General features: G+C 38.6%; 1 protein-coding gene across 1 annotated transcript; it reads left to right on the forward strand.

Moving 5' to 3' along the window:
* The first annotated feature begins 121 nt into the window (after window positions 1-121).
* On the forward strand, window positions 122-14441 carry LOC115454662 (anaphase-promoting complex subunit 1-like). The gene is made up of 12 exons (XM_037445798.1): window positions 122-315; window positions 995-1164; window positions 2071-2241; window positions 2854-3069; window positions 3819-3942; window positions 4513-4714; window positions 4789-4905; window positions 5183-5316; window positions 5690-5795; window positions 9226-9368; window positions 10665-11082; window positions 12908-14441. The coding sequence occupies exons 1-12, from the start codon at window positions 125-127 to the stop codon at window positions 13337-13339; spliced, it is 2424 nt and encodes an 807-aa protein (XP_037301695.1). The 5' UTR covers window positions 122-124; the 3' UTR covers window positions 13340-14441.
* The last annotated feature ends 815 nt before the right edge of the window (window positions 14442-15256 follow it).

A 15256-nucleotide genomic window follows, 5' to 3' on the forward strand; every position in this document is an offset into this window, starting at 1 on the left:
AATTTGACACACAAGTAGACAATGTCCTAAATTAACACATTGTTAGTAACCCTACCTGGCTGGAAATCTTTCCCTTCCGAACGGTGTCTACATTTACGCCGCTAAAATACTATTTTAATTAAATATGAATATTGTCTCACAGGGCACAGCGGAGATGTCGATCGAGCATGCCGGCTTCCTCATGGCGCTCGGCCTCAACGGACATCTCCGCGACATGCCCTTCATGAACATCTACGAATACCTGGTCAAGTGCCACGAGATGATCAGTGTAGGACTGCTTTTGGGACTTGCAGCTACTTATAGAGGTGAAAATATATTTTTTCCGAAGTTATCCCGACAATAAATCTTGTAAAGGAAGTATCGGCACTGGTACGCATTTTTTACACCGATTAGTGAAGCTAAGCTATGCTAGTCGAGTCTGTTGGAAGCATTATTCAGTGGGAAGCATTAAATACTTTATGATATCTACTACAGATTATATAATTAATGTTAACGGTGTTAAATTAGTATCAGGTCAACCCATAGACACGCTGGATCCTTCTACTTTAAAAAAAAATACGCTCTTCATAACTTCACCAATCTGAAGTAAGTTACAAGCGGCGCTATTTAGAAACTTAGGCCGATTTTTAATACACGATTTCAATAGTTCGAATTGATCGTGAATATAGACCCAAGCGTGTTCACAGACGTTGATTGACAGTGATGATGATAAAGTAACTAACTTCAGATCAATACAACATATTACAGATAGACAATACTTTTTTAAATTGTAGGTTGGCAGTGGTCGTGGCATTTCCGATGTCCATAGATGACAATGACCATTAGGAGAGCCGTTAGCTCGCTTACAATCGTAGGCAATAATAAAAAACTTGTAATCATAAAAATAACTAAAATTATGAACAAGCATGACAATGTCATTTTTAGGCGAGCTATGTTCAGCAGTGAACAATTATGATGATGTTTCCAATATTCTTCTCTTGCGGGTGCAATGGACGTTGCAAGCGACGAAGATGATGAGCATACACCTGGAGCCGCTGCTGCCGCCCACCTCCATCGAGCTGGACATCCAGCAGAACATCCTGGTGGCGGCGCTGCTCGGCGTGGGGCTCATATACCAGGGCACCGCCAACCTGCACTACGCGCAGGTGCTGCTCAACGAAATTGGTGAGTGACCACGCCCAGCTACGGGTTGAGTGTGTGGTGTGAGGCGAGCAAATGTGCGCCATATTTTTATTTTTAATTAATTGTAAAATTGATGTCTGGGTTAAATAAAATAAAATACTTTATTTATCACGTAGGCGAACAAAGTTGCACTTATGATACGTCAAAACAAAGCATAAGTATAATTATTATTATTACTAAACAATTATTAAAATTACTTATATGGACATTTTAAATTAGGGATAAAATTTATAATAAAAATAGGGTACAAACCGAAGTAACCAGCTCCGGGCTGGCAGAGTAGGGGGGGGGGGAAATAGAAGGGCAAGGGTTGTTTACCCAGGCTCCGGGATATTCTAGTTCGTGATTGTGTTTGATCGCCCCTTATTTTCACACCGTTGGGTGTTTGCGTCATTACAATTCTTTACCTTGTTTGTAAACACTACTGATTGATATATTGTACTACTGATTTTTATTACAGTTGTTTATTACAATCAAGTATGGATTTATATTTTTATGTAATAATACTGCTATATATATTACAGTATCATTGCGTCGTGTAGGTTTGATGCATATTGCTTGTGAAGATTCTATGTTACGATTAGATTTCATTAGAGGATACTATTTTTTTGTGAAAGTATCCTCAAGTCTAACTATTGGTTAATTATTTGCAGGAGCAGTGAAATAGTAGTATAGTAGAAATTAGTTACTGCGATTAAATGGTAGTCCAAATAAATTTATATAAATGAGTATCGTTTGTTAATTGTTATAATTGTCCTTATTAGGTGGTCTCATCCAGTTGTTATAATCGTTTTTTACTGTTTTTGTTATATCGACCGGGTCGGAAGGCTAATTGTTTAATCAGGTTCAAGAAGCATAAATAATGATGTGTGTTGCGTGTCGTGGCAGGCAAGCCGGCGGGCGTGGAGGCGGAGACGTGGGTGGAGCGCGAGTCGTACGCGCTGGCGGCGGGGCTGGCGCTGGGGCTGGTGGGCGCGGGCGCGGCCGCGCGCCTGCCGCCGCGCCTGCTGCGGCGCCTGCGCACCTACATGTGCGGCTCCGGCCTGCCGCCGCGCGCGCGTACGCACACCCGCACCTTACTATCTCCTTCCTCGTGGACTTTACTCTTACATACATTGACCCGCCCTGATACCTTCAGGGGAAGGGTTCAGTCTTCCCGTTGTTCCCCGTGTACGAAAAATGTGCCTCCTAATACTTTCCTCAATATTATAGACGTATGGATTGCTGCTTGTTTTTCTCTTATTATTGTGAATAAATGTCAATTTTTGAACTTTTATTACGAGTAAATTAAAAAAATCTACTGATTTGCATAAAATTTGGCACACGTGTATAGTATATACAATGTTATAAATTAACTCAAACTTTTATCCCAAAAACATTCACCCTTAGAAAATAATTGTTTTGTCTTATCTAAATAGATAGCACTAACATCGTACAGATGACGCTATGAGTCAGTTGGTACAGTCGTTTAGGGACTTTCATAACACAGAAGTCTTAAACCGGTCAGAGCCGTAAACGACACCTAGTAATAAAATAAATGCCATATTTACATGAACCACTATGGCGGATTTTACCTAAATCATGTCCATATATATCTCAACGAATAGCGACCACCATTGGTTGGATTCACATCTCGCACCACCAGCATCAGCAGTTTTTTAACGCCCACAGCATCAGGGTTGGGTGACAAGCAGAAGCGTTCCGGGTCTCGCGGCGCGGGCTGCGTCAACCTGGACGTGACCGCGCCCGGCGCCACCCTGGCCTTGGGGCTGGTGTACCTGCGCTCCGGCAACCAGGCGGCGGCGGCCTGGCTCAAGGCTCCCACCACTGCCTACGAGCTGGACTATGTGCGACCTGACCTGCTGATGCTGAGGATTATCGCTAGAGGTAGGATATGTCAACTGTAGTACTACTCCACTGTACTATGTAATCTTTTCCCCTTATTCATAAACGTTATTTATCTAAGAACGGAGCATTGCTGCGATAACAAGTCTGTTTCTCCAGTCGCGTAGACATAGAGCCGTTGTGATTGGCTTATATTGAGATACAACTTGAATCTAGTTGGCTGTCAGATAAACAAAGTTGAACAAACAACAAGCAGTCAGATATAGAGAGCTGAGAATCAGACTTGTTATCACAGCAATGCTCCGTCCTTAGATAAATAACGTCTATGAATAAGGGAGTTTGTCTAATTGTGTATGATAGACATCCAGGGGCTCTGGTACAAACTGGCGGTATTAATGTCTCACGGAATAAGATGAGGTGCCGGTATATTTATTTAAGACATAGTATATCACAAAATATTTATTCATTTAAGTTTTTGTTGTGCTACTATTTTACCATCCACCGAAAAGAGCGATTCATCTAATCTATACTTACATATAAAGCTGAAGAGTGTGTTTGAATGCTCTTATCTCAGAAACTACTAAAAGATTTTGTTTTTTTTCTCTAATAGGAAGCTACATAATTCCTGAGTGTTATAAATTACTTTTTATTCCCGTAGAAGATTTATCCCGAAAAAACTTATCACGCGAGTCTAGCCGCAGGCAAAAGCTAGTGCTTTATAATTACGGTAAATTGTAAGACCTTTCAGAACAATTTCGGTCTGTGTTAACTAAAATATTATTTGTATTTAGGTCTAGTGCTATGGGACAGTATAGAAGCGAGCGAGGAGTGGATCGACGACCAAGTGCCAGAGACAATAAAGCCTTACATCTTCACCAAGCCCACAGAGGACAACGTCGACTACGAAGCTATGAAGTGAGTGATGTTTATATGGTTAATGCTAATTGTAGAATGTACTTAGAGGTCTTTCTCTCAACCAAGAAGCGGCGTGTGATCTGCGCTTCGCAACAACATTCATGTACAAATATATGTTATTAGTTTACACCTTCCTTTATTCTTTCTATGTATCTAAAATAACCTGCAACATCTTAATAGCTAAATAATTAAATATGTTGTTACAAGCATCTCCGTAAAGTTGGTATACTCCACTTATAGTACACGAATCAATGAAAAAACAAGTACCGAAAATTACACTTTAAAAATCATTATTGATTAAAAATAAAACCACACGTGTGATGGCAATCATCCCGACTCACCCTGTGTGGTATCGATAATTTTTGCGCCACTCAGTACGCACTCACACACACAACGTGTTATAGAGTTTATATGTGTAACTTTTATCCTAGAAAACTTTTCATTCGGGCGAAGCCGCAAGCAAAAGTTAGTCCATCCATACATCCATCCTCACAAACTTTCGCATTTATAATATTAGTAAGATATTTTTTTTAAAATCACAATGAAAACAAAGGCAATGTCCGTGTGCAGCCAGGCGTACTGCAACATAGTGGCGGGCGCGTGCTTCGCGCTGGGGCTGCGGTTCGCGGGCTCGGGCGACGAGGACGCGCGCGACGCCGTGCTGCAGCGCGCCGGCGCCTTCGCCACGCTCGCCGCGCGCCCGCTCGCCGACCTCGCCGGCCGCTCCACGCTCGAGACGTGTCTCTGCGTGTGCCTGCTCGCCGCCGCCATGGTGCGCCACCACACGCCTGCACGTCACCTGCCGCGAGGCATTCAGTCTAAAACATTGTGTATATTGTGGTGCAGATCATGTGCGGGCGCGGCGACGTGTCGGTGCTGCGCGTGTGCCGGCGCGTGCGCGCGCGCCTGGCCGCGCCCGGCGCCGCCGCCGCGCACCCGCACGCACTCACGCACGGGGGACAGGTACGCTGCACACCACGCATTACACCGTACACGTTACGCTATACTTTACATACTACGTACTAGACACTATGATACATACTATACACTATGCACTGCATGCTACGCTACATACTACATACAAAGCACTACACACTACACTACACACTACGCTAAACATTACACACACACTACATCGAAAGTGCCAATATAATTGTGACTGGGTTTTTTCATCATAAAAATGACTCAGTATCAGCTCAGAGTCAGTAAGTTGTCGGTGTGACCCCCGGCGCGTGTGCAGATGGCGGTGGCGAGCGCGATCGGGCTGCTGTTCCTGGGCGGCGGACGGGCGACGCTGAGCCGCGGGTCGGCGGCGGTGGCGGCGCTGCTGGCCGCCTTCTTCCCCAAGTTCCCCACGCACAGCGAGGACAACAGGTACTGCACGGCTGTATTGTGTATAGTCTACACTAACAAATACTTGCAGCAATAAACATTTAGATAACACTAGAGCAATATTTCAATAGTTTTATAAATGCCATCATCGCAAATCTTGCATGGTATTGCATATATCTTGCATATTTTCATAGTAAAAATAAATGTAAATCTCGCTTAAGTATCTAATAAAAGAGTATTTGACTCATTTTCATTGTTTACATTTACAAAATATTTTGTCATAATTTTTCACCCGAGTATCTAAGGCGTACATTAACACCAAGACAATTCATAATAAGACTAACGCCTATGAGCCTTGCAGTCAACTACACCAAAATGTCCACATATTTTTTCATTATGATTTCATCTATTGCAGATATCACTTACAAGCGTTCCGACATCTGTACGTGCTGGCCGTAGAACCCAGGTTAATACTGCCTCGAGACCTGGACACGGGGAAGCTATGTTATGCGCATATACAGGTGTGTAATTACATTAAACTACCAAATATAACTTAGTACAAATATTGTGTCGTTAAACGGTTGCCAGAATTATGCCGACCTGCTTTACTGTGTTTATACTGACTGCATCTAGAATACGTGGGAATATACCGATCTAGCAAGGTTTGTACTGTATCCAATCAAATACATGGTAAACATTGATAGAATATATCAGCTACGTTAATTGTGGTGTCGTCGAAATGGAGGCGACTATGATTAATTTGCGTTAATTACACAGTTAAAATTACTTTAGTGTAGGTGATGTTCGAGGCTGGTTAAATAGCGTAACAACGTACCGAGACAACGACTATATTTTAACAAACACAATACAAAAAGAAACTGGATGCCCAGTAACGCGCAACAACATTACGACAAATGGCGAGCGCGGGGGAGAGCGTGCAGCGAGCGTGTGCGCATCCGTCCGTGTATGTGTCGCAACTAACTTGACGTCACGCGTCGAAAAGGGGCGCGGGGGGCGTACACTCCCACCTACATTTCGCTTAAGCTAATCAATACGAAAATCCACAAAATTCTAATAATGAATTAACCTACAGTTCGATCGATCAAATTAAAAATAATAATCCAGTATCATCTATTGTCACTTGTCTATTCCATTTGCTCCCCTATTTTGTCCACCACGGATGGTCAATGGTTAAAAAGTTGCAGTATCTCGCATTGGTGGATAATGCAACGAAAACATTCCCGGTGTCTTCCACTGGGTTAAAGTGCGACTAATTTCCTCCCATTGTCCCACTAAGGGACAACGGGAACAAACGATTTGCTTTTTTACCAATGAAAGACATCCACAATAAGCACGGATCATCGTCCCAAAATATTTGATATCCAGGGTTTTCAGAGCAGGGTAATAATAATAGCCGAAAATTGTTTTAAATGAGCATAATTTTAAAAAAGTAATACATGGGACACCTGCATTTTACGATAACAATTTCAAAATAATATTAAGAGCGTTTACGTGCCGCGCGTAAAGTCAACTATAGGTAATTCTTCGCAAAATTCACTCACACAGAGCCGTTGCGTAGCTGTGTGCGTAGAGTTAGCGCGTCGGCTATCTTTATAGTCAGACCAACCAATTTTGATCTTTTCGCTTTAATTATCTAATTGGAATGTAACTTATGATTTATGAATTTATGATAAATGAAGAATTCTATTATTAAATATATAAGAATTCATCATGAAATAGTTTATATGTATCATTTTGTAATTATAAAAAAAAAATAAACATTTTTAACAAATTTTAACGGCAATTTTACAAATTGTTATTTTCACTTTTAAATGCAAATGCTTTAAAAATTTAAGCATTTGCATTTAGAAAGTACCCTTTAGTAAAGTGGAGCTCATCATGAAGCCGAAAGATAGGCACCAGAACTCCGTAATCAGACAATAAATCAGGAAAATTACTGTGCTACGATGTTTATAATGGACCACATAATTACTCCATAGATCTGCAGTTTTTAATATTTAGCGTATTGAAAGTTTAAATTAAGTCATTAGAAATTACATATTGGAATTTATATTTTGAGTCAGAAGGTGTATGTAATGAGATGTAATTTTTAGGTGTATAACTAAAAAGTGAGAAATAAAAGACTTCTTTTTTCGGAAGTTGGTTATATTTTTTGGATAGTTTTTTTAATAGGTATTGCTTCTCAGTGACATCGATCATCAATCGATCGATTGTACACCCATGTATAACAATTTACCAGTTTTATATCCATAATTTTGCATAATATTTGCGACACACGACGAAGCAAAATAGTTGGTTCTGTACTTTTTTTTGACCAACAGCAGTCAGCTTTGACTGTAAGTATGGGAATACCGTCTTTTATATCGCCACAGGCAACATCTTTATCAGTTTCTTCCCTAGCGGCCTCTTGCATCCTGTCCTCTGCAGTTAATTTCAATCATTTAGCTAACTCGTCGTAACATTTCATGTAAACATTTTGCGTTAATATTGGTAAATCTATGGAAGCTAACTGTTCGTTTAAATTTGATCTACCAACTTCAGTCATCATAGCTCCATTCACAGTTCCACGATATACGTCCATACTATCAGTATATCTCTTAGCGCTTAAATAGCTTAAATTCCATATTGCACAATTTGCTACAAATTATCACTTTTCAAAATTTATGTAAGACGCATAGTTTCCGAGATATCACGAAAAAAGTGTTTTCACCCCTTTTTCCATGATGGCGGCCAGGGGACAAGGGGGGCGACCTCACAAACTTGAGATTAAGCTTCTATTGACCCCCCACACATGTTCTAAAAATAAAATTGGGTCCTCTAAAAATACAAAGCTCATGTAACATTTCAATGGGCTAATTGTTTTTAGCTTAAGGTTCCATTTTTTTCTTCGAGTAACTATGCTCAAGTGTTTAATGAGTAAAAAGCAACAACCATAACTACAGACGCATGTTATAACATTAGTACATCAATCTTTTAGCTTTTGCTTTAGCCGAAGTTTCAGCGTTGTTACGTTTCCTTTTCTTGCCTAGAAATAGCTTTACTTCCCATTGTGTCTGAAACATAATAATATAATAATAATTTATAGTAACTACTAAAATTATTGTCAATCATTAAAGAAAAAAATATTTTACTTACAAAAGTACTAAGATGTGGCAATCACTGGATACACGTGACTATTTTTTCTACGCACAGCAAAGTCCAACTGGAGTCTCGCCGGAGCGACGAGCGATACATCCTCTCTCTAGAAAGCCTCAAGGCGAACTAATTTGAAACGATTTGCGCGTTGCGTTTTATAGTGGTATTTAAAATATTTATAGAAAAATAACAGAACTAATTTTGTAGAATTTTTAAATTGTATGTTTTTAAGGAGATGTTCTTCTATTATAGTAATCCAATATTATATTCAATTAAGTAAGATATAGTGATAAAAAAAAATCATTTAAATGACCAACATTTCTGAAATTTTCGAATTCTTTGAATTTTTATTTCTCATGAATTAAACATAAAAAGATATTTTTTCTCTACTAACTTTTTCTTCAGGATCTTTTTAGTTAGATAAAAATAACATATTGTTATGTTCCTTAGTGGTTTAAGATATTTTGAGCTTCGAAATAGACGTTCGAAGCGCAAATTTGAAAACCTCTGTTCAGTAATCATTAAACAATTTACAAATACTCAATAAATCTAAAAATTTTCTCTACTAACTTTTTAGACAACAAAATTTTCTATAATAATTACTAATTCATATGTTTTTAAAATAATGTTTTGATGGATATTATCTCCTTCGAAAAGTGCTGTTTTTGAGACATACGGCGCGCGGATGCGTAAACGCTCTTAATGTATGAAAATTGTGCTTACCTTTATACGTCAAACTATATGATGAAAATAATACAGCATTATGCTAGCCCGTTTAAAAAAAATACCCTCCAGGTGGTAGACCTGGAAGGCGCGGTGCGGCAGATGAAGGCGCCCTGCATCATCCCGGAGCTGGACTCGCTGAGGGAGGTGAAGATCAACGACCCGCGCTACTGGCCCATCACATTCCAGAGGGATCGCAATTGGGATCAGTTGAAGTATGTCGACTTTGTTTATGCTTAGTTATAAGTGAGGTTTAGGTTAACAGAAGTAACTTGCAGAAGTTGTCTTCCAAAAGTAATTATACCGTGTAAACAATCAGGAAATGCTGACTTCGCCGAATATTGCAGCTTGCAAGACTTGTAGCGAGTCGCAAATGTATAAAATTATTTAAATATTGCCACTGGTGTAAACAATTCTGGCAGTCCTTGCGCAATATATTGCTGCAAGAACTTGCTAGTCCTAAACTTGTACAGAACTGGTAATCGTTAAGCTGGTGGTAAGCAGTCTGAAAACAGAACAAATCTCATGAGCTACAAGTTAAAAGCACATTCACCATTGAATTCCTATTCAAGGGTGAATTAGTCTTTACTGGTCGTAGGTCTCTTATATGTGAGAGTCCGCGTGGGTAGGTACCACCGCAATGTTAATTTCTGCCGCCAAGCAGTAATGTGTAGTTACTGTTGTGTTCCGGTTAGAAGGACATTGAAGCCAGTGTAACTACTGGATATAATAGGACTTAACATCTCACGTCTCAGGATGACGAACGCAGTGGAATACCAAACAATGATTTTAAATACAAGGAATTGGATGGTGTTTCTACTATTAATGGACGGTCGCATCGCTTACCATCAGGCGAACAAGCTCGTCTTATCATTCAAAGCAATAAAAAAAACTGGCATACGATGCATGCAAAACAATTTGGGATCTACTATCTTGTTCTAATCCTTATTTTTTATCGATAAAGTTCTAATACCTATCACTATTCATATAAAACACCTTCTAAGTATTTGTTGCCATAAATCGCGGATTTAAGCCGCCGTTATCGATAAGTAGTTTTACATGAAAATATGACTATCTTTCATCGATAATAAGATTTTGATGGACATGAGATTTTGTATTTTTATTGATATTGTCGTTCGGTATTAGCGTGATGATATTCTTGTTAAAACACAACGCACGTGTTGTTTATCTATTGGGGTGTTTATCGAATTGTATTTTTGATTTTATTGCTTAGTTTTCCGTATTGCAACTGAATTTAATGCTTTATCAGTTACATATAAGGTATATAATATTGTAATATAACGATTAAAATACTCTATTGTACTAAATTAAGGTGAAATGTAATAAGCTATTAGAAAAATAGAAACTGTTTTACGCAACATATCGAATATTATATGCTTGAACTTGACAATAATCTCCAAACGTTATTGAACTTTATAATAATGTGTTAAGGCTGACAATGAACTAAACTTATGCCATAAAACTCCAACTGTACCTTAACATTGTTCCAGAGTATTCCTGGAGTACACTTGGTGCATCGACGTGAAGCAGCGCGCCGGATGCCTCTCATACCTCGACGACCCTCAGGGGTTCCTCTCGATATTGGCCCAAACACTCACCCTAGACAAAGCAAATACTTGGTCAGTCTCACCGGAGAACATTGAGCTCTTCACCAACGATGATAAAGTTAGAAACTTCGTGCGACACTACTTGGCCAAAGAGATTGGAACAAACATTTGTGCCGATTGTCTGGTGATTGGGAAGAAAAGGAAGGGTGTTAAGAACGAGCCGGTGATGCAGAAGCAATGCCAGTGCAGGAAGTACAGCAAGGAGGAGCAGGAATACGTGCAGTCGTTGAGCATGGTGACGTACGAGTGTCTGGTCAAAGATATCCTCTGCGCTCTGCCTATATGGACCACGTTTTTGAAGGTGAGTTGATAAGTGTAAATTCTGTTTCAAAGGCCGGCATAATTGTTCCGACTGGCGTGAGGTGATCATCTCTTGTCAGTCTATGTGGACTTATGAGGTGCGGCTGCATAAATAAAAATCTGGTAGAATTTTTCTATAGATTCCTGAACCGACTCGATCCCGTAGGTCCATTCTCAGGAACCGAGAAGAAGTGGCAGATTTACCTACGTTACAGTCTTTAAGATTGACCGAATTAACCTGTATACTCCATGCTGAATCTCTTCATCTTTTTTGCACCTTATACGCTCTGTCATTGCTATATGACGGTGGTAACAAGAATAGTTGAAAAAATAATATATGCCTCACAAATATAAATAAAATTGCAGGACATAATGACGAAAAAAAGTAAAAAAAAAATATATATTTACATAAATAAAAACATGATTTATAATTGATAATAAAAAATTGTAGTTTATAAATACGTTCAGGTTACCGAAATGTTCATAATTATTGAATTTAATCAAATTTGAAATGATACGTGTGGCGATTTAGATCTTAAGCCACAATATCAGTCTACAAGAAATCGACTTTAGATAAAACGATTTTTAGATAATCCTCTCACTGGCATTGATTATATGAGTGGCATCTACGTGATTACTGATACGATTCAATTTGTAAATAACAATTCCGGTTCTCGAAATCGGATTTTTGTATCACACGTTTCGGAATGATGCGCTTGCGCACGTTTTTATTCAATGCTTGTCGTGCCAGTCGTTTTTAAATGTTATTTTTTTTGTAATGGTATGAGTTCAATAAATCGATGTTGCATGTAGCGTGCAAGTTTTTATATGCATCAAAAGCTCTGGCTACATTAGTCGGCAAACATTTGAGCACACTATATAGGTATTTATTTGCACATAGGAGTAGCTACACTGATACATAAAAACGCTAAACGCTAGCACGAACCGTACTTAGCGCGAACTTGCGTGTGCGCATGCCTGGAAAAATTGTTACTTAATTGAGCATCACGATAGCTCGCGTAAGCTTAAGGCTAGTGATAACACTTGGTAGATCTAGCAACATGCATACAGACGTATACACTCATTCATGATCTCTATATTGTTCAATCTGGACTAGTTTAAATTGCACAAGCAAGAAAAATCTAGTCGTAGTTTAACAAAACAAAAAGTAAAAAATAAAATTACGGGGACAAGAAACTGACCCCAGTGATCTTATACTAAGAGTGGGGTGCATACAGTGTCCGATGACGAGAGATCATTAACACTCGCCAGTCGATAAAATTATGACGGCCTGGTTCAACCAGATTAATTCAACAAGTTTTATCGGGTATATCTAAAAAGACACGCAGATAGTTCTAACTGTTGAAGGACGCTTTCTGTTATTCTCCATAATATTTAGACTCGTTAATTTTATTTGTCAAGTCCAGTACGATAAGTTTGTCGTGTTGAGCTAAAAACATAACACATGTCAAAATTATACACAAAACATGGTATGAGGTTAAAGATAAGATTATTTTCAATAATTAGTTGATACGACTTGTAAAGATAACATATAATTAGATAGTTTTTGATATATTTAAAAAGTATCCAAAAAAATATTACTCATAGAGCCACTGTTGATCGATTTAATTATTTATCAGAGTTTTCATAATAACCGTTTATTTACAATACCTACATTATAAAATTTAAATGGAACTATCCATCCCTATTCCACTACCTAAGCTATAGATAAAAATTATATCTTTATGTTATTCTACGTTAAACCAAACTGAAAATGTTCTTATATTTTATATAAATTACATTGTAATAAACATCTTATTTGACAGATAATCAAAACAATGAAGACGGATCCGTCCACTTATCACATATGGCAAGTTAAACTACTTCTCTCCCAGATAGAGAACCACAGTAAACGCGCTCACAGCGAAATGAAAGTCGACGGACAAGATCTCAACAACGAGCCGTTAATATCGAGCGAGTTCACGCTTGCCATCAAGCAAAAAGTGTCAAACATTCTTGACAGTTGGGAGCTGAAACTGACGCCGTACTTACGGAAATATTTGGGCTTGCCGAGCAGCAGAAAGTTTGACTCATGCGATGACACGTTAAAGAAGATCTTGACTGCGTTCTTAGTGTTCCACGACTTGCCTAGAGGCGTCCTGAAGGATGTCATAGGGGATGACGTGTCAGGTCTCCTGGGCCTGGACAGCAATTTGTCGGTGGAGGCTGTGAGCAAGATAGAGGCGTTGGTGAGATGATCGCGGTGTATGACCCGCGGCTACGTCACGCGGTCGCGGTGCAAGCTCGACTGTGTCCATGACTGGTGCTAGGGCTGAAGTGAACTAAAGTACTCTGTAAATGCACTGTTAATTTTAAGATTTAAAGCTGGGTTGTACAACTTAACTAAATACATTTAAAACCAGGTTCTGTCACTTAAGAGTTGAAAAAGACAGCACTATAATAAGAATATATTTAGCAATAATCGTATTTAGTGAGTCGTGCTAAAATTTTATGTAAAATGATCCTGTTTATACATTTACTTGGTAATTATTGGAGTGCTACACAGTATGATAGGCTGGCAACTTTGTAAAACAACGTGAAACGACGTTGATGGACGGATAATATAGACGTTATAAATATTATACTAATTGTTGTGTAAATAAAATTGAAAAGATATCGCCTGTAAAACATAAAAACAACTCAGTGAAAAATAAATTTAACTGCTCAAACATTTTACTGTTATTGTCAGTGACTCCATACTATGATTCAGAATATAAGTTAATTAAATTATTGTATTAATCACAAGTATAAAGTAATTCTGTTATTAAATCCGAGCTCACCGTGTAAACTAGAGGTTACCAAACCATTTTTCATCATAGACCCTTATCAAAATTTTGCTGGTTCGGGAGGACCCCCTGGTCGTGGACCCTCGCTTACGAATTGTGTACCCCTATTTTTTGATCACACCAACGTAGACCTACGTCGAGTCTCCCGTGGACCCTGGGGGTCTACCTGGACCACTCTGGGAATCATTGGTGTAAACCATTACATAATTCTACTGTAATTCTACTAGTTAAGATATCATAGTGCCTAAGTCTCAATTCAGTATCTATAGATAGTTACACATTATAGTCTGTAATTTATTATTTGCTTTAAAATGGTAGTTGTTTTGACTTAACTGTATAACATTTTAACTTTATATTAAAGTTAAGTATTTATCTACACTGTCAATTGAATTACAAATTATAAGAGTTAGTAGAACTTTGCACATTTCGAACTATACAATGTTTTTTTTTATTTATCCAAAGTATATCATATTCGTGTAATATTAAACCATTTAAAACTATTCGCTTATCTGTACCCACTGTTTTTAGTAAATATAGGACCACACATGTTGCAGCGAGCAAAATTATTGAGAGTAGTAAACTATTTTCTCTGCTTTTTACTTGTGTAGAAGTTGTATATAACTTCATCTGGTTTGCTGGTGGTAGGATATTTTTTATATCGACAGCGACCACCGTATACAGGGTGTTAAAACCCGCCATAGTGGCCTACGTAAGTGTCGCGTTCCAAGATTAGCCTGTGCATATCCGGTTCCAACAGGCCGGCATAATTGTGTCGACTGTCGAGGGGTAATCATCTCTCGTCAGTCGACATTCTATTGGACCCCACTCCACTTACTATCAGGAGCAGCGGGGTCACTTTGCCGTACACTTATAACTAAATTTATCAGAAATTTGATGATGCCAGGCTGCACCTGAAATGGTCATGATTCTTTATTAAATAATTTATTGTACATCGTAAACTAAGTACATATAACGAATAAACAATAAATCAAATTATTATTGGGGGTCTTATCGTTATCAGTGATTTCTTAGATACCTTTTGTATGGATTGGAGTAGTTAATATATAGCGTGTCGACTTGTGAAAGACGTTATTAAAAGAACGACGAACGGACTTCAAGACACTGAGCTCATTCTGCGTCAATTGGACCACCAATAGCTAAAAATTTAAAAAGTTGTATAATTGTAAAATGTAGGTAGATATTGTACTAGGCGATAGCCTAGTTGGGTGTGGAACGGACTGCCAAGACGAATGTCCGCAGGTTCAAATCCCAAGCGCACACACCTCTGACTTTTCTAAAAAATCATGTGTGTATTCTTTGTGAATTTAT

The sequence above is a fragment of the Manduca sexta genome, unplaced genomic scaffold (assembly GCF_014839805.1).
Source record: "Manduca sexta isolate Smith_Timp_Sample1 unplaced genomic scaffold, JHU_Msex_v1.0 HiC_scaffold_2143, whole genome shotgun sequence".
Classification (NCBI taxonomy): Eukaryota; Metazoa; Arthropoda; class Insecta; order Lepidoptera; family Sphingidae; genus Manduca; species Manduca sexta.

What these genes read in the sequence shown, in the direction of transcription:
- LOC115454662 (XM_037445798.1), top strand. Translation starts at nt 125, where the DNA reads ATGAATATTGTCTCACAGGGCACAGCGGAGATGTCGATCGAGCATGCC. An exon ending in TATGTTATGCGCATATACAG is followed by an intron (nt 5,796 to 9,225) that starts GTGTGTAATTAC and finishes AATACCCTCCAG; the next exon opens with GTGGTAGACCTGGAAGGCGC. An exon ending in CGCAATTGGGATCAGTTGAA is followed by an intron (nt 9,369 to 10,664) that starts GTATGTCGACTT and finishes ACATTGTTCCAG; the next exon opens with AGTATTCCTGGAGTACACTT.